Below are 20,825 nucleotides of genomic sequence, written 5' to 3'. Positions count from 1 at the left end.
TGAATATTTGTGCCAAACAACCCATACAAATACATTAACTGGTATTTATCTACCATACTACTAGCACCAGAACAAAGAGCAGCCCGACAACTCAGGTCATATTTGAAGCCTGATTTTACTTCGAAAAATTCACAGTATGTCACTGAAGACACTTTATGACTTTACTGTGTGATTGCCTTCACACATGATCAGAAGACAGTGTGACTAAGCAAGCCCATCTTAATATATTTCACAGCCTGCCAGGAAAGCAATTTACTGAATTTACTGTTACGCAGTTTAAGTTTAAAACAGGTATTCAGAACCTTATCTTAACCTCCTCCAAAGGGTTAATGTGTTTTTTGGGAAAATAAAGAAGATTTGTTCAAATATGAAAAACCAAGTCAGCAGAAGGAAAAAAAAAAAAGGAGGGGAAAAAAAAGCAACTATTAACAACTGATATTTCAACATGTCTAAAATCTAGCAGCAACTCCTGTAACACAAATCCTACTAAACAATCAGAACAAAACTAAATTCTAATGCCAGAGCAGGGAAAAAAGCAAAAGTCCAAATCAAGCAGAGAACAAAGTTCCTCTGACCGCATAAACAGCTTATAGATTTGTGGGCAGCTCCACTAAGACACAAATTCTGGTATGAGAGATCAAAGTGATATAACGATTTAATAAACCGGATATTTTTTGACTCCCAAAGCAGTTACTGCTCTGACACTGAGACTTCCAGTCTGGTTGAAGCATGGGAGCAAAATGAGCTTACAGTCCAAACACGTAAAACAAAAGGAATAGCATCTCTGCACACTTTATTCCTACAATTTCTCCTTTATCACACTGGTGTAGTTTCTCTACTACATTCTTCTTATCTCAGTTAATGCAGAAGCATTTAAAGCAACCGTCAAGGACACAGTGACCTCAGCAATGGAGCTTCCTTACGCTTAGACAAGAGACACGGTCACCTTAAATAGAGAGATTCTAAATTCCTGCTGAGCTTGGTGTACAAAAGCTCATCAGAACCCAAAGCTACAGCACAAGTTCCATCAGGTCAAGGAAAGTATCGCTTGTCCAGAGATGTGAAACCTTATCCCAGCCTGTTAAATACAAGGGTATTTTAAACACCAAGTTATCCAAACATAAGGCAGGTATCAGGCTTGACAGCTACTTGCACACTAGAACAAAAGTAGAAACATTGAGGCACTGCAACAGTGTAAGAATCCACCTTGCAAGTTACATGGGATGGGAATCCAGATACTGCAACAGCATGTGCTGAAGCATACAAAGGCCCAGAGGTAGACCAGACTCCTACACTAGTGTCAAGCAAGAATTTCACTGTCAAGAGGTCTTGTTTCTTGGATCTTTCCCTGATTACAGCCATGCAGCCAGTCCAAAAGGTGCATCTTTGGCCAGGTAGAGCCAGTAACTGAGGGCACCAGTATTCACCACAGTTATCTTGCAAGGGACTTCATCCTAAATTCACAATCACACGTTTGTCCTAATCCAAACTATTTAAAAACATTTTAAGGTCAGAGCTACATGAGAAGAAACTGGGCTAAACTGAGTAAACGCCACTTAAACCAAGAATAAAATGCATATGAAGGTTTTTTAATTTTTATGTAGCCTTTCTGCAAGGAAGAACCACACAGTATGAAGTCCATGTGGGACTCCTGCAGCAGAAAGATAACACAGCTATCAGCTCTTCACACTCTCAAGGCCTCAAGCAGTCACACAACAAGTTGTCTAAATGCAACCTTTTTCCAAATTGTGACATTTATGTTTTTGCTCAGGCTTCACCAAGTTATTGTCTCAAGGTAATTAAAAATTTCCACCCAAAATCCATACAGATTTAGTAATAAACCATAATGAAATCAGCTACAAGAAGGTTTAGCCATCTTCCACTCCAGCTACTGAATGAGCATATACTGACCTTCATTCAAAACTATTTAAATAGCGCTTAAAGGATGCTACACAAGGTATGCAGGTTAAAGTTATGACACTACTTTGCTGAAAGCACCTCTATTCTCTGATCACCGCCTGATTTATGGTTCTACATAGCTAGAGATTCCTATGATAATTTCTCCCCTGTTTCACAAGTAAGCAGAGAAGAATTAACTGTTCATGTACTTTTACCTATTTTTTAAGAGAAAAATGTAAACAAAGGCATGTGATGGCTTCTAATTTAGAAGAATTTCTTGAGTATCTTGCACTGTGGTTAACTTTTCCTTTCTAAACTGCTGATGACACTCAGGTTTCTAAAGGTCTCCATATACCTTTAAGAGACTTACCACTTAAAATACAGCCACAGATCATACAAAGTTCAGGAAGTTATTTGTTAATCATCGAGCATTCCAAACAGATATGTTAGTCTAAGCCAGGACAGGCAACTAAAGTAAATTAATTTACTACAAATCCAGCAGAGTCTGAAGGCACATATATGATCTCCACATTGCAATGCGTTATCTAACTACACACACTGACCCATAACTATTTAAACAGAACTTGCCACAGCCACTACTGTTATAACTCCTTAAAACACACTTAAAAGCATCCCATCTACCCCTCAGAATCTTTCAACTTTGAAACCACATACACAACTTGAATACAGCTAACAGCAAGAGTTTTACCTTGTGTTGTTCAAAAGGTAATTGCTGCCTTTGGAATTAGTTACAGCATATCCTTGGTTTCATATGAATAATTTGTACTGCTGTTGCTTGTGGTCAAGATATATAGCTTCAGCAACTACACATTTTAATCTTAATTCTGCTAGAAGACAGATTAACCCATTATTTCCATAAAGGGCTCAGGGCTGAAGAAGGGGGAAGGAAGAAAAGTTTAAACAGATGCTGTTTTACTGGAAATAACTACATCCACCCATATTCCTTCAAACTATTCACAGCCTCAGCCTTCAGGAAGCAAACAGGCTGAGTAGTCACGTGGTTAGGAGGCCAAGTATTAGAAATAGTTTGTGACCAGTAGCCCAATTCTTTGATAGATGAGGGAGTTTGCTTCTGTCATGGCCAAGAATCACAAGACTGTCAGAAGGCTCTGTAGTTAAGAGAACATTTTCAACAGTTACTCTAACACACTGCTCTAGCATTTTGCTTGAGTCAGAAGTTAACAAAAGAAGTCCAAGGATGTACAAACAAAAACCCATAAAAGAATGTCATATGGAAATATATATAGAGTAGTATGTCACTTACCTTTAAATTTTGACCGAATGTTTGCTAGTTCTTTATTTATCCTCTTTATCTCCGCCTCTTTACTTTTGCCTGAAATGAAAAGAACACTTATCAGGACACAGTGCTTTGGACATCCCTCTGCCACGCAAAGCATCTTTTCACCCAAACAGAAATGCGCATTTGTGAACGTACAAACATCAGGAGGAGTTATTATTCTCCAGTTCCATCACTGGAACTAAAGGCAAACAGTGGTAACTTAAGCATCACTTTATACAGGAATTTGAGAAGCCCTAAGGACGTCCCTGTTTCAAGAAGCTTTGCAGACTTTAGACAGTGCCACTTGCATATAACCTGAGATGCCACTGCTACTGACTTTCACAAATGCTCCAGTTCTTCTATTCCTGAAACTGCCCAGAGAAAAGAATTTTACTTCCTATGTGATAACTAAATTGACAGTGCTTTGAAGGAGTGAGTCTCCTAAGCACAATCTTATAAACAAGCATGTTATTCCTCACCGTACGGAAAAGCCAATTTATTTTCTGTTGAACGGTCATTCAGTTCAACAGCTTTAAAAAATTCTTAACAGATTGAAGAGGAAATGCAGTAAACTCACAAGGAGTCTAAAGACTCAGGACCTCACACAGTTAGGATACAAGTTCAGACTTCCAATGTACCTCATGAAATCATGTGAAAACCGGAAGTATTTAAAATTCACACTTTATCAGATGACTTGGCAATCTTATGCCTCTCAGCACCATCAGTATTTCAGATCAACTTTTGATTCCAAGAAAAGGTATTAGAATTTCTAGTACCAATTCAAGTTGCATAGAGAAACATCTGCAGTTTAAATTCTGATAATGCAAACTTATTCAAGTCATATTTGCATTGTCCGAACTAAAATAAATGAGCTTATTACTCATTAGCATTTTAGGTTTTGGTGACTGAGATCCTACAGCCATCGGGGTCCATTGTCTCTTATGTGAGTAGGAGCACAGAAGGGTAGAACAGCCAGCTTAGGCATTGTGATCAGCTGTCTGTCATTTGAGGGAAGCAAGTGAATTAGATTTCAGCAATGCAGAACTGGCCATTTAGTTCTGTGAATTCAGACCTGTACCTACTCAAACTTTCAACAAGTCTAAAACTTTTGTGCATTTTCCCAGAGTTTCAAGCAGTTTCAAGTATTCCAAACATCAGCTAGCAGCAGAAGATGACAGCTTCTTTCCTTCTTCATCACATGTATTTGCGACAAGGTTATGAGTAAAAGTCTCCTAGCCCCAGTTCAAAATGGTTCAACCTTATTAATCGTGGGGATCACATGCCCTGCATTCACAGCACACATCTCCCCACACTGCTGGGATCACAGCTACAGCCATGAATGTCCAAGTAGGGGATGTGACAAGGCTTGAAGAACAGATTATGACCAGCATTCCACAGCACCTCCAATCTCACCCCTTTCTTCAACAGAAAGATCTCACAGTATTTAAATATCCCACTACATTTGCATGTCCAAAAGCCTGTGTCATCCTCAAACTGTTAATCCTCCCTTTATGATTCCTTTGGGGATCTTACAGCCCTATGAAAGGTGACTAAGTAATTCAAGGAAACAAATGCCTTAGGATAGCTCAAAAGCAAAGTATAAGAGAATCCCTTGCCAAGTACAAATGAATCTACATTTTGTAATTTCTTGACTTAGACTCAAAAAAATAAACTGAAGTTAAGCACTTCTGAAACCAACTCTTGCATAAGATACAGAGAACAGGTTTGTATTATCTGCCTCTAACAATGGTCACAAGAGAACAGACAAGGAGCAGCCACAGCACACTGTACAAACGGAAATGATAGGCCCAAAATAGAAGCAACTACTTCAGTTTGCCTTGTCCTTTTAACAAAATACCTACAGACCCCCCATATTCGCTTAAAATGGATTTTTTCCATCCTACAACAGTGTTAGTGTAAGGGCCACTGCTCAAAAGACTGTAATGCAGAGTGCCCTGGCAGGCACTCCACAGGGCAAAAAACAACCCTCAACTTCAAAGCTCAATAATGTACAATACCTGTTCCGAAACAAATTGTAGTTGTTATCTGTATGCACCTTGATTTCCAGATAAAGCAGATTTGACCTAGAAATTCCAATTAACTTCTAGAATGACAAGGCTAGAGAACACAGCGTAGCTTCCTCAGTTTATAAAGATGCATCTGTTGGAATCATAAAGTTTAACTAGTTCTCACTAATATATCATGCAACACAATGACTTATTCTAATTTAATTTGTCAACCTAAAGAAAGCTTGTTTTAAAGTAGTAACACTATTTATTGTGTAAATGAGCAGCAAGTCGTACAATCTAAGACCTGAAGTGTCTTCCTTTATAGATTTTAGATTTGTCTTAATTGGATTACTTGTCCTGTGCACACAGCAGAGATACTCAAGTGTTTGCTCCTAGGGCACTTGCCAGCATTAGGAGTTCATTACTAGACTGAAGCAAGTCATTTGCTCCAAGGTCCACCCTCTGAGAACAGGGGCCACAGTAACATACCGCAAAAAGCTGCAAATGTAAATAAACAATACTCCAATTTTATAAGTTATCTCTTTTTAAAGACTTGAAAACACTTAACTTATTTTCAGCCATACATCTGCTTCTGATGAAAAATTTAGTCTCCCAAAGCTATTAGTTTATTTTCTCTTTTACCATGAGAAGAGCACATCTCATTAAGACACAACCACCAAGTCTGGAGATTTTGTATTTCATTTACATTAACAGGGCAAAGAATATAGACCTCAGTCTGGGACATTGCTAGCCTCAGTAGGATATTCAGTTCTTTAAATTTAGAAACTAGGTCTTTGCTCTGTATCTTTAACTTATGTTTGTAAGGAAAGTGAACTGCAATATTTAGTTTGAATTATTAGCAATTGTTTCTCTAACTTCAGTAAGCGTGGTACTAATGACAATTTTAAAATGTTAAAATAGGATGACGAAAGAGAAACAGTAATACATAACAGCTATAGCTTTTCTTATCCCAAGATGAAATCAAGGCCATCTTTTACTTTTTTAAAACCATTAAAACCTCCTGTCAAACCTTTCAAGCAGCATTATTTACCTGCTACAGTCACAGATTACCAGTTACTGTTAGAAATTGGGTCCTTTGTGTCCTAAGTAAGCAACAGAGCATTAAGCAAAGCCTGACTAAAATACTTCAGGAATTTGTGAAGTCAGCACCTTTGGTAGAAACAGTCTGCAGGCTCAGCAACACAAACATGGCAATCCCACCCCCATGCACACAGCTGAGATGACAAGAACACCCAGAGTCACATCTGAAGGTTTATTCTCTCAAATTTTAAATCTTGCTTAGCATATGAACAAAAGCCTTTTTCAAATAATTCCGTCAGGCTGTTCTATTTTGAAGGCAGTATATGATCTCATCCACAGTGTGACCAAACATAATCAGCACAACAATTCGCAGGTGATAAAAAGTTTAACTCTGTATACTGGAGATCACATTGAACAATTGAGTTTTCACCTTATTACTAATTACAGTCTATGCAAGCCCACAATTGCAGTTTTAAAGAACAGCATCAGCAAACCAAGTGTGGAATGTCACTGAGGGCAATCACACAATGCTGAGGACAACTCACAAGTTAAAATCAGGCTGAAGTACCTAACCTCAAATTTCCTCAACTCTAGCAGTTATATTGTACAGTAACCCTATTGAAACATGATTAACTGCTTGTATTAGACGATGACAAAGCAAAACACAGTCTCACAGAGGAAAACACCTTCCATTGTAAAGGACAAAAGAAAACAGAAGTATCATAAACCAAGGACTAATTTCTATCTATATCTTCTGTCCCATTAAGTGTTGAAAGGAGGGCACTGTTAAAATATGTTTGATTAACTGAGAAGTTTTCATCACATTATTCTGACTTGCCAACACTCACTGAATAACTTCTACATGCATATTTTATTTTTACCATTTCTAGAAACACTCAAGTAGTCTTTAGGACAGTAAAAAGGAAGATGATGATAGCTGAAGGAGTGCTATGCTGCACGAATAGAGGTTTACATTTCAGAGCTAACAAAGGTAATTGCTCTGCCAGACTTTCAGGCTGTTACACAGCTCCCAGTCTCATGAAACTATCAGAGCTGTATACCAACAAAATGTCCTGTAACCACACCATTCAGCTTGGAGAGGCTTTAATAATGGTCATGTTATGTGTACAGACTGCTGGGTAGGACAGTAGTTAAGCCACAGCACAAGAAGATTATGTTCCATATGAGTTCAGGCCGTATCCTTCTCACTTTCACTTATTCAGACTTTTACTTTTTTAAAATCATTAAATATCCATAATAAGTTATTAAAAGAAGTGAGTTCAAGTCAGTAAGCTTTGGGTTGCTGTTTTGCTGCAAAGACATGTAGTGTTTGTAGCCTTACAGCCATAGTGTATGAGTGCTGCTCCTCTTCTCCAAGATGAGTACTGAGCACAGAGGTACCCGGGCACAACACAGTCCAAGGTGCTTATGGGTGATTACTTCATATTTGGCAGGCTGTCAGGCTTCAGACTCCATCATGCTGCCTACTGCCTTCCTTAGACAAGGTAAATTTAGTCTGCAGAGCAGTATTATCTTTAATTACCATCTTGTTTAACAAAGATAGAGTAGAGAACATCGTAAGTCATGCAGCTCATCAAAGAACCAATTACTATTCTTGTATTTCCCAGTAATCCAGGCTACAGTCAGCACTTCAGTACTGCATAAATACACCTCCATTCCTCTGTCTGGAGTTACAACCCAAAGAATTACCACCTAAAGAATGAGAAAAGAATGAGAAAGCAGAGGAAAGGGGTTTGTTGAGTCCATTCATTTGAAAAGAACACCTGACATATCTTAATAGTAACCTGGAAGCAGGGTTACAAGGTGAAGTGCTTCCAGGTTAGAATTAGTGGGTTGCTTTGGCTCAGTCAGACAGTGACCTGCTCTATCAGGATTAACTTGTTGCCATACTAAAATGCAGACTGTTTAAGGCAAGTTTGAGGCATACAGCCCACCTGTGCCTCAGAACTGCTACTAGTTCTTAACGTTCATACAAGCTACTTAATATATTTCTGACCAAGCCTACACATTTCTTTCCCAAAGGAATGGAAAAGTGGGGTTTTTTTATCAGTAATAACACAAATACTGAGCAGAGTAGATTTCTGCAGCCGAGGCCTTGAGACACAGGCATACTGTCAACCTTTAAAGCAACAAATAAATAAATCACTTTACAAAAGTTTAGATGTTTAGTACTCATCTGGCTCCGATCTGCTTAAGGCCAGTGTAATTGAGCCCAGCCAATAATTTGTTTTGAATTTATGTACAGGTGAGAACTGCTACACTGTGTTAGACCTCTTAACCTTACATGCCTTATGGCCATCTGACAGTTTATGCTTACAGATGCACCACTGCTGGCATAAACTATAAAGCAGAGGGTAGGAGGCTCTGTCAGCACATGGAAAAAGCATGCCACAAATTCTGTCATGCTTCTTGAAGGCCAGTAGTAGTGTGACTTTTTGTGGCACTATATAGGTCTAATATAACATGAACTCTGTTCACATTCAATTATCAAACAGGCCTTGAAGAGAGAGGACAAGTCTACTTTTCTGTTTAGGAGAGAGAATACAAATACCTCCAAGGTTAAGAGCAGGAACTTCTCTGAATCCCTTAATGGCTAGGAACATTTACTTGGGAAGAACACAGTTCTTACATAAAAGATAACTTCTCAATTTTAAAGCTGATGTTAGACATCTTCCTGAGAGCTGTGAGTCATTGTTTTCCAAACATAAGAATGTTTCAGGTTATGTTTTCCTTAGCCTCTACTTTAGGAGCATCCAAGCTGATTGGCCACTTTGGTGGGAGAGACAGCACAGCCCAACTGCTACCCAGCTTCCCTTCAGCAAAACATTGATAGTTTGAGAGTCACTTTGATTCAAGGCTGTGCTTCTTAAGAGACAGCTGCAGACAGTTCCTAGACACTGCTCTCACCCTGGTATACACATTCCTGCTACTACCTTGGATGGCTGCAGGTCAGTTTGGGAGCCTGATAGCCAAAAGCAAGATAGGTTTATTAAAGGCTGTCATGTCAGCTCTACCACGAGTGACAGTGCCAGCAGAAGACACGGCCAAGTATTGACCAAGTTCACCCATTCACTGTCTAAACACACTTTAGTCGGCATAAAGCAATCAAATGACCCACCTGCCTTTTCTACTACTAAAACAGCCTGCAAGCAGGATGCAAAGATTACATTACGTTCTTGAACCCTGCTGTTAGGGAACAGAGAAGCTGGTGAAAGGGAAAAATCAAAACAAATAATAGTGTCTCTACTGTAAAAATGGTAGAGATGGAAGAAAATATGCATAAGGGTAATCAGTGCCTCCATTCTTGCCTTTGTGAAAGAGTTCTTATAATACTTACTCATATCAGTAAATTAAACCACTACTTTTACTTGCCAGCGGGACAGATACTCATGTTACAGCTCTAGAGGATAGATTAGCCATTTGCTATGTAGATCATGATCTTCATGAAGTAAAACACCAAATCCATCCTCCAGCTCTCCCTAATCTCTCGGCTGCCTCTTTAGCACAGCAGGGAAGAGAGCAAAAGAAAGGCAGACAGGTTGCATAGCAATACGTTAGAGTGGTCTGTCTACATAGACTCCTTCATTTGGTTAAATTATCTAGGGTGCTACAATAGAGGTGCAAACTCCAGCTCCACCTGAGTATGTAGTCTGAAGGAGCTTGTTGGTGCTATTGTTTACAAACTCACTGCACAACTAATCCAAAGAGACTACAATAGAATACTGAATACCCTTACAAAATGTTAGTACGGCTTCACTTTTGTTCGCAAATCAACCTGTGAACAGCTGCAGAACAAGAAGCTTTCTGTTTACTGACGTGCTAACATCCTGTTAAGAACAAAACCAGGAGTGCATGCTGTCCTTCCACAAGATCTGTTTGATCAAAGGAAAGATGTGCCTGTCTGTCATGTCGAAGATCATGAACGGCACAAAGGCAGTTTTGTGTCTTGGGACATCCCGCTGTGATTAGATATCTAAAGACAGAGAGTAGTGACCTACTGATATTTTACAACTTCGTAGAGCACATTTTCTAATATTCTGCCCAGTAAGTGAACTACTGTCCACAGAACTGACTTCTTCCTCCACTATGCCACTAGAGATTTGCCCCCATATAACAACACTTCTCAGGAAACAGCAGGGAGCCACAGGCTTTACTGTAATCCACTAGTCCATTAACCCCTTGTCCTCACGAGGAGAGAAATAAGAGCATAAAAGCAGCTTTCCAATCCAGATGTAATAAACTGCAACAATTTAATACAAGTTTAATGATTTTAGGTGCTTACCATGGCTATTTTTTTCTAACTAAGCATCACAAGTTAAGAGAAAATTTGAGAAGTAACCAGGTAATAGTATCTAGCTTAAGACCAGATCTTTCCCCAATAACTGAAAGTGTACTGGAAGTTCATATCCAAGTGACTTTGTGACATGCAGAACATCTGGCAATTGAGGTGGCAAAACGACACTATCTCCTATCAAAAGAGAAGCTTTAAGCCAAAAAGATATGCAAACAGTAAGTGCACACAAAGCAGCTCTGCCTCCTTCCTTGACTGAGCAGCATCCAAGTAGTCATTTCCTTGACCAGTCTTTTCACACTGTAGAGCTACCCTCCCTTACACTCCTTCCAACAAGCTAAAGCAGTATTTACACTGAGCTTTTTATTACAAGTCACTGTCATCTCTTCTACCTCAGTTCATCTTCAAAGAGAAGAACAGTTTGAGGCCTATCCTAGTTTAGCTATCACTTCCAAACTACTGTTTCAGGGACTTTAAAATCCTTTTGAGCTCATTAATTAATGCAGATATGTTAATAGTCTTTGCAATAGTCCTTAATTTCCTCTTATCAGTCCTGATGGGCAGTCTTTGGATAAAGAATATCAAATTAAGCAGTCCAGGGCATCTAATGGAGAGGCTGGATGTCACATGAAAGATTCTAGCGCTTTACTATCTCTCCTCCATTACTCTCCCTTAAGCCAAACACGCACAATTTAAACAAGTGTTTGGGGGGAAAAAAAAAAAAAAAAAAAAAAAGGCAAACAGAAAAAAAGCAACAAAAAATTCCCAGCCCCTTGGAGCTCAGCAATGAACAGTAGCAAGCCAAGACAGAGAAGCCATGGGAAGAACAGCAGTTTTGGTTTAGAGATCCTTCTCAGACTAATCTCATGCTAATTGTGTTTTCCTTAAATCACTCTCCTGCAAATAGTAGCAAGTAATGCAAGCCTTAGTGCTTATTATAGCTCTAAGCAGCATGTTCTTAGGGCTGTTTTTTCAGGCCAGAAACAGACCATATTAGATGTGCTGCCACAGCCTTGCAAAAGCAATAGGAGAGCAAACCAAGATGCCTTGCATTTCAATTCCTTCAGAAAGGTAAGTAATCTAAGAATGCATGTAAAAAAAGTCTCGGTCTAGAGAAGTATTTCAACTTTAGCATGACACTTTTGCAATGCAAACAAGAACCCACACCTCAAAGGAGCAATGCAGTAGCTTTAGCCTACACAGTGAAAGCTTATTACTGACATATAATAATTACTTACAGGTAACTAAACCAAGCTGTACACGCTCAACTCGCTCTGTGTGAAGTTTGTTTCACTGGGTGGCTGTTCTTACAGAGAACAGATAACTCTGCACATATTATTCAGTCCATGTACATGTCCCTCCCACCTACACCTGCAATGCACTTCATAACCCAGCATCAATTCAATGATGATCATCATATGATGAATTTACTGAACCATCTTTTGTCAGTCTCCACTTGCTGATCTGTAACCTGATGCACGAGTCCCAAAGCAGTGAAGCAAAGATACATTTGGGAAGGTTCAGCTGTGGGATACTATCCCTTGTCCAGTACAATGAAAATTGAATGCATTAAGTTCTATAAGAAGAGACAGACCTTTGTTTATTATATTTGCTGGATTTTCTTTGAGGAAAAAAATATGGCCTGAGGAAAAAGAAACAGTAACTTGGAAGAAAACACACAAAGAAATGTTTGGAGAACAAACTAAGGAATCCTTCCTCCATCAGTCCAACTTCTGGGGCGAAACTGAAACAGTAAGACAGTTACCTAGTGAGGGAAATTAAGAACTGTCTTGTCCTCCAAACCTGTGACAGAAGCAGCTTTTGCCTCTGTGTAGACACATTTCATCAACCCAAGAGGAACTGGCTTCCCAATTTTACTGTTGAAGCAGGGGGTTACCAGTAATACACTTAATACCGTAAATAGAAACTATTTCTACATTACAGCCTACAAATGAAAAGAGAAAAGCAAGCTTTCCTGGTTTTCAGGGTGAATAGTAGATAGCACTGGTGCTGCAGCAGAACAGGTTGAGTGACAAATGACTTAAAAGTATTTCATTGTGAGATAAGCATAAAGCTGTATCAAACAAAAATGAAAACAAACTCCTGATGATGTGTCTTGTCAGCTAAGACAGCTGGAGAGTTTATAAAGCACCATTTTACATAAGCCAAATGGCTTCAGCCGCTCTACATACACAAGAAAAGACTTATACTATTTAAGAATAAATACTTCTTGCAGGAGTCCATATGCTTATAACACATGCAGATCTTGTTAGGTTTTAGTTCATGAGGCACATAATCCATGCAGTGACAAGGACTCCTCCTGACCTGAACTCCTGAGTTGGGATAGCATTTCACCACACCACAGCATTCAGAGCTTTCAGCTCCACTCCACCACAATCTTTTGTACAGCGTGGCCACACCTAACCATTTTCTCAGTCACACCAACCAAGCACTAACTAATTGGGCTATCCTAATCAAGTACTGCAGTTTGGCTTTCAGCCTGTAATTTTCTTGTCTCTTCTCTGGTGCCTATGAAAGATAGACTAAAAACCTACTTACTGTAGTAATTAATGTATGTTACAAAACAATCCAAACAAGCAAGTCTCTAGAAAAGTCCATACATCTACTGACAAACTGACAGACATCTAAAAGGTTTATTTTCTAAAAAATATTTTTATTTTCTATCTGTACTAGGACCTCCATATGCAAAATGCAGAACTAACAATAAGAAGCTGGTCTGAAACAAAATTCTGGAGAGCTACAAGGAACTGAAGGATAATTCATTTTCTCACATTATCATATTTTGAAAATTCACTTGATCTTTGTATGAATAAAAACCATTTCAGTTTGAAAGAAGACACTCAATATGACAGCTTCACAGAGACTAGAGCAAAGTCCAAGTGCTAAGAAGCCTCTCTCAGCCTTGAAATATTTTACAACTGCTGATACAAGTAGTATGCCAACTGTTTTTAATGAGAAACATCACAGACTTTTGAGAAATCAGTGTACTTTAAAATAGCCTTCTTTAAAAATTACATCTGACATAGAAGAATTTAAGACCAAAAAAAAAAAAAAAAAATCAAGAAGTTTGATATATAAACCACACGCCAAAAATATGTCCAAACAGGACAGACGTGACATCCAAGCTTTTAAGTATTAAAGACAGGCTGGTAGTGCTAGCTGCTTGTTCACAATCAGCTACAGTTGAAAACACTGAAAACTGCTATCAAGTAAGACTTATGTGAAGGCTGTAACAGATTGGTATAAAGATAAGCAAGACAGGCATCACTCCCAAACCAGCAATAAATCCAACTTGTAAGAGAATCCTGCATTATTTAGTGCTGCAGCCATTGTAGATACAAACGTCCAAAAAATAAACCTCGATGTAAGGAGATCAAGCATTTCCAAAGGTAGACAGTCAAAATTTACATCAGTACTTCCTAGAAGTCTAGATCACTTGAATTATTTGAAATCACATGCTGTGCATCCACCTGAGCACAGTCAGCACTCAACATCTGCACTTTCATTTTTCAGCAAGATTTATAATGTAGAATCCTTACTTGTGCAGAATCTTTCAGAATACCCCCTCACACATGCCATGTTTCACCATTACTCATAATCTGGAAAGGCTACTGGCAAACTAAAAGTGCCAGGCCTTTGTGGCAGTGTTAAAAGTAGATACAAGAGTCAAACAAAGCCAAAATTTGGATTGAAATTAAGAATGCCAGCAGAACTTTGCATGTCACTGCAACTACTACATATTGAGTCCAATTTTAAGGCCAGAAATAGAGGTCAAGAGCTGCACATGGTGTCTAGCTTCCCTCCTTTCTCAGAAAAGGAATGCTTGTTTTCTTTGCCTAGTCAAAAGGTGCTGTTCACCTTAACAGCTGCTATTTTTTGCTCTTGACAACATCTAGCTCCTCAGTGAAGAGGCAAAGAGGGAGCTTCAGCCAAATAGCAGTTGAACAGAAAAGAAGATAAAAATCCCACAAGCAGTACCTGCAAAGCCCAGAGTCTCCAGAGAGTACTTTTGTGAATTCTCCAGGAAGTATTGTTGTGAATCTCAGTCTGTGTACACTGGTTAGCTGGCAGCACCCAGAGCTCCACTAAGGAAAAGGCTCAAATGCCATTCACTAAAGCGATTCGGAAGCTTCATACATCACCTACTAGTGGGAACCCCAGTGATTCTCAGCGGCGTAGAAGATGCTGCTACTTTTTTCATTATAAAGACAAGAAAGATACAAAAGTAATTATAGCTCCCAAACATCTGTCTGGACAGACACAAAACATTTGAGATTGACTCTTTAAACAAATAGGGGTTTAAGTGTTAACATGTTATTTGTATCACCAGTAAGTTACATCTTAACTAGAGCATGAGAGGTTTGTTGGCCCATCTGGACCGAGGTAGCCTCAGCGCTGTTCCCAGACAGCCTTGTGGCTGTCTAATTTGTTATATCCTACAACCTTAAATTTTGTTATTCCACATCCCTGAACACAGGTTACAAACCTAAGAACCTGAATGTTTCTTTTGTATTTACTTCTAGTGAATTACACTGAAAACAAGAATGGACAAAGCTGACAAACTATAAAACACGAGACACTGATGAAATCAAGTCATACTGCTTCTAGCTAAATCAATGAAAACAATGACTTAAAAAAAAATCATCCTGAATTGTATTGGGTAGATACAAGAGCAAGTCTGAACTGCTATGACAACAAGCAGAACTATATTACACACGCAGCTTGCACAAAACACCAGGACATTGGAAAATGCTCACTAAATAGCAAGGCCAACCAGACAAAGCACAAGAGCATTTGTGGAACCTTGAAGTGCTACACTACACATTTTATAAGCCATCTTCTACATGCACCAGAGTGAAGTCTAAAGCAACCTAAAGACCTGCAACTCTGTTCTGAAAAAGAAAGCCCACCCCATTCAAACAACTTTTGCTCTAAGGAAGATTATCAACCTTGAATTTGACACATAAAGCCCCTGTTCACATGTCTGGAAGTCCCAATCACCTGATTTAAAAATCACTGTACTTAAATGGTCTCATTTTACCAGTATAATTATTTGCCAGGATTTTGTATTAGAAGTCATCAATAAGAAGTTTTCCAAGCCAGTGTGGTTAAATAATTCCAATGTAAGCCCAGCGAGAACAACATAATTTGCATTAAAAAGTTCTCCAAATCTATTTCTATCTTTAGAGAGAAGACTTTACTGCCATTCCTCCACTACTTTTAAAATAGCCTCAAGTGATCTACAAAGACACACAGGTGGACAAAATAGAGCTGTTTCATCACACCAGCCACAGCGACCTTAGCCCTTCCCCAGGCAATTCCTGCCACATCATACACTTAGATCTCTAACTCTGATTAATATTAAACTATCGTATGCAATTCCCGGACGAAAAGGAAGACTGAGCAGCTCAAAGCTTAGCGATGTGCCCCCACACATACCCCTTCCCCCCACACCAAGCAGCAGCAGATCTGTACTCCTCTCCCGCTGCACACTCACACACACGCTCCCCCCCACCTCTCTCGGGCAGGCACTTATTCGCACCCCCCTCCATCCCGTTTCTAATTACACTGATTCCAAGCGCTGATTTCCGTCAAAGCAGAATCTTAAAGCCAATTTAAGCCAAGCCTAAGCATAGGCACCGAGGGCCCTGCTCTCAGGCGCCTTCAGAGGCCTGTTTTCCATCAGTGACGTGATGAGCCGAGAGCCGCTCAGGGATCTGGAAGGAGCCCAGGGACGCCTCTCCCTGCCCCGCCGCACACCCACCCGCGCCCCGGCCCCGCTCCGCGCATCGCGAACAACGGCAGCACCGACCCCCGGCACCCTCTGCGCCGGGGCGGCCGCCGCGACACTCGGGGACGGGGAAGGGGGGGTGACAGGGGAGCTGAGGGGGAAGGGAAACACCCCAACCCACCCACCCAAAACGCGCAAACCCACGGGTAAATGCTTTATGCTGCCCCCCCTCCCCGCCCCCCCGAGCGCGTCGCCATTTCGTGAGACAGGAGCGCTCCGAGCTGCCCGCTGCGGGCATCGGGGGGAAGAGGGGAGCACCGGGGAGGGGGATTGAGGGGTGAAGCCCCGGCCCCACGGGGCACCGGCCCATGGCGACGGCCAGCGCGGCCCAGCCCAGGCCCCGGCCCCGGCGCCACTCACAGTTGCGGATATCGGAGATGAAGACCGCCAGGCCTCGCATGCCATCGCCCTTCGACACCGCAGGCATCGTGGCGCACGATCACGGCCGCCCTGGGACGCGACACGCCGAACCCCCGCAGCCGCCGCCCGCTCTCCCCGCGGGCTGCTTCAGGCCGCTCCGCCGCCGCCGCCTCCGCAGCGCGCAGGCGCCACCGGGGCTCCCGCGCCCCCGCAGCCGCCGGGCCGGCGCTGCTCGGGCGCCACCTGCCGTGCGGAGGCGGGAGCGCCGCGGGTGCGCCGGGCCCCCTGCGCCTCCCGGTGCCGCAGCCGCGGCGGGCGCGGTCCCCGCCCGTCCCCCGGGATGTGTCCCCGCTCCCGGGCATCCCCCGTGCCACCCTGCGGCCCAAAAGGGCCGGCTGGCCGGAGACCGGGCCCCGGGGATCGGCCGTGCCGTTACTGGGACGCGATTTCCAGTCACAGCCCGTGAGGGAAAACGGGCCCGGGCCGAGGTGAGAGGCGGCAGGGCGGCGTCAGCCGCGGTGTCCGGGGGTGAATTCACTGCACGCTCCCTGCTCGGGAACAGCCTAATGCTTTCCCCTCCTCGTGACCCGAATGGCCGAGAAGTTTGATGATTTTTGAAGGCGAAATACCGGGTTTCGTTGGATGTAACTGCTGAGGCAGGAGAGGGACGGCCAATCAAGACTGGAAAATTACATTTCATCGCTAAGCTTTGAGCAGACTATTGATCTGGAATCTTATTTCCAATATGTGAAGAGCAAGGTACAGACTCTCAATGGTATAGTCCGAAAGAACGTGCTTTCCACAGGGCGGACTGCAGGAGGCTGTGCCTTGGTCCTCCTCCTCAAAAGGGACCCCAAAGCCCTGCGCGGGATCCGCTGCACGTATCCTGCGTAGTCCCTGTGAGCACTGACAAGCCCGGGAGCTGCAGTGTGCAGCTCCATCCTTAGCCACATCCCCCTTGCCAGCCTGCCATCGCTTGTGCGAGTGGCGCAGCTGCCTTGTAGAGATTCCCGCTCCCTGACTCCCTGGGCACGCAGGCGTGCAAACCCAGGGCCACATGCTCCTCCTGACGGCTGTAAACATGCAGAGCGACACAGTCTCACAACGCATCTACTCCCGAGACTGAAAACATTGCAAGGTTAAATTGTCTCAAACATGCCAAAGAGGTGGGACTGTGCAGGGCATTTAATTTCTTCAGCTGAAAACAGGTTAAAATGGTCCCAAAACTGGTCTAGGCTGCCTAACCAAAAGTATGCTGGGGGCTTCAGTCATGATGCAAGGGATTAGTATGCTTAGTGGAGAATAATGACTTGTAGAATCACGGGGCTTAGGGCTACTGGAAATCAGTCATTTCACCTCTATTTCAGCATACTTCAAGAAATTTCATTTCATCTGGGTTTGGGTTTTTTTGTTTTTTTTTTTTTTTTTTAACCCCAGTTAACTGAGCCCAATATCTAGCTTTTAGCTACAGGCTATCTTCCAGAAAGGCACTAAATCTTGCTCTGACACAACCAAATTCAATGTTGCCCTGGATAGTTTGCTCCCTTGGTTAATTCTTCTTGTTTAGAGCTTGCATCTTGTTTAGATTCATCAAGCTCCAGTACCTTTAGCTTCATGATACATTTTTCTCTCATAAAGATCTACATAATACTCAATACCCTCTGTCTGACAGTGGCTGTACACCTCAGTTAGGTCACCTGTCAAGGGTCTGTTCTGGGCGTTTTGAGGATACAATGCTACATGAGTGCGTTTTAGTTGTGCAAGTATCAATGAGCAAGGCAGCATGACAGCACGTGGTAGTCACGCAATTATCCCTTTGTCCCTGGATCCGTTTTGTAGACCAAGTGTAACTACAGGCAGTCGTGCACAATTAATCTATTATTCAACTCAGATTTCATGAAGGCTTTTATGAAGAACACTCTCCTTTTTCACAGATTTACAAATAGATTTTGATGCTTAATAATAATTTCCATGCACCTTTGAAGATTAAAACCTCCCATGTCATCAAATGAGGCTTTTTCTGAGATCAGGGAAAAAAAACAAAAACAAAACCAAAACCAAAACCAAAACCAAAAACAAAAAAAACACCCCACCCAAAAAACTTTTTTGTGCTAGCCAAAATGTTGGATAATTTCTACTCTTAAGAGCACAGTGACACCTAAAGGCTCAATCTATCAGTCCTGTCTGTCTGTATTCCTGTCAATACTGCAAGTCATGCAGGTATCCAGCTGCCTTTTCAGCGATGGCTTAAATACTGCCAGCAGAATAGCTGTGGCAGTACCAAGCTAAGCACGAGCTGCAAATTTTTCTTGAGAACTGGGAAAATATCCAAATGGTTAACACATGTGGATGCCTCTAGTTTTATAACTAGACAGCTAAATGTTTCATTTCGAAGGGCTCAGTATGCACTACACATACCCTGATTATTTTATGTCAAACTCCTTTCACTATATTCATCTTCCTCCCTGTCTTTTTGCCTCAACAAATGCTTTGTGCAATCAGGACAAATGCATAGGCATGTCTGTCCTTACTGCCTCAGAACTTAGTAGTCCATCTCAGATGTCTTGGTAGGGACAAGGTAGAAATTTCATGTGAATAAGAGGTGGCTAGAAGAAAGAGAGTCTGTAAGGGTCTCTTCAGCATCCTGGCTGAAAGATATATTGTAATGTGAACTCAGCTGTTACTCAGCACAGAGCTTGCACCAGACACAGCCCTTTGCAAACACGCTGAGTTGGTAATTCTGTAAAATATTTTGGTTTGAGCCTAGCATCTATAAAACACCAGGCTGTCTGAAAACAAACATAAATGGTTCTATCCATCCCAAGATGTTATGATTGTTTAAGATACTTATAATTTCTGTAAAATCGGCATTAAAGGGGAGATGGTACCAAGAAATACTTTCCTATTACATAAAATGTTCAGCATCACATTTGTTTGCCAACAAATCCACAATCCTCCTTACCATTTTATATGGGAGTTTGTTTTTTTTTCAGGATATCATTGCACTTTGGTATAGAGGCTTTGATAATTGCACTGACTTTCATAAAACAATTCCCATTCATGAGTGTTTTCAGCTGGTGAGGATCCAGTTGTGGGAATGACAAAAAAGGAATTGTCCCTTTCCCTTTGTTACTTCTCTCACATTCCTCTCACCAGTTATTGTTTTCTTCTGCTCCTCATGATCATTCCAGCCATTACTGGAAGCAAAAAGAACTCAGGAGTAAACAGAATTGGTGGCTCCACCATGCATACACAACCATGTTTCTGTACTTGACATCTAACATTCATTATCCCTTAACAGAGAGCAATTCTGCTATGCCAGAGTATCAGATGTGTAGCTTTCAACACTAGAAAACACAAAGTTAGGAAAATATCATTATCATGAAACTCTAAATTTGCAGAAATTTGGGATTGATCTAGGCATAGAAGACCATGCATCTGCCCCACTGACAAGACTTTTGTGCAGAGAGAAAATATTTCCATTTTTCTTTTCAGCGCTGAAGAATGCTCATGAAGGTCTTCATTACACAAGAGCAAATGAAAGAAGAAGGCAGTTCAGCAGAATACAGCAACCCTCCAGCTCAGCTTCTAGGAGGTTGCACCAAACTGTGACCAAGACAGAAAGCAGGTCAAGGAACGCTTCTGTTGGGAAGTGCACTGCTAGGATATGCTGGCCTTGACACTACATCATGATTTAACACATTTGGTTTTTTATCAAGTCTTTTGATAGGGTGTTTAGTCCCTGCAGGCAGCCTGTGAAATAACAGGGTTATACCAAAACTTCTGCTGCAGTAAAAACAGCAGTAGCACAAGCCATGTTGCATGCAAAAACACAAACCATAGAAGGTCAAAAGGGAAGAAAATAAAAAACTCAATTAAAACCATAACCTTTTATTTTAGAGCCAGTTAAAACCCTCTGAGATTTGATCCCACCTTTCTGCACACCCAGAGTCAGCAGTATTGCCTATAGACTCTCTGCAGCCTTACCTATACGATCCTTTTGCCTCCAGGTCACTGTGTGCATTTTAGCCCAAGCTCCTGATTTACCTATTGTTTCTCAGAATCACAGAAACATTTTGTTTCGAAAAGATC

General features: G+C 41.5%; 1 protein-coding gene across 4 annotated transcripts in view; it reads right to left on the bottom strand.

The window, feature by feature from the left end:
* The window catches only part of AP2A2 (adaptor related protein complex 2 subunit alpha 2), a 45,693-nt gene extending 28,800 nt beyond the window's left edge, over positions 1-16,893 (bottom strand). For 3 of the 4 annotated variants that reach the window (XM_040066060.2, XM_040066061.2, XM_040066063.2), the window contains exons 1-2: positions 16,734-16,890; positions 3,185-3,253 (exon numbers count right to left, since the gene is read on the bottom strand). In XM_040066060.2, the coding sequence (XP_039921994.1) occupies positions 3,185-3,253; positions 16,734-16,800 (136 nt within the window). In that variant the 5' untranslated portion in view covers positions 16,801-16,890. Of the gene's footprint in view, positions 1-3,184; positions 3,254-16,733 lie in introns of all 4 variants that reach the window. The other variant, XM_040066062.2, reaches the window with a different exon arrangement.
* Between the last annotated feature and the right edge of the window lie 3,932 nt (positions 16,894-20,825).

Source organism: Hirundo rustica, chromosome 6 (assembly GCF_015227805.2).
Source record: "Hirundo rustica isolate bHirRus1 chromosome 6, bHirRus1.pri.v3, whole genome shotgun sequence".
NCBI classification, from domain to species: Eukaryota; Metazoa; Chordata; class Aves; order Passeriformes; family Hirundinidae; genus Hirundo; species Hirundo rustica.
This window is presented reverse-complemented; position numbering and strand designations above follow the sequence as displayed.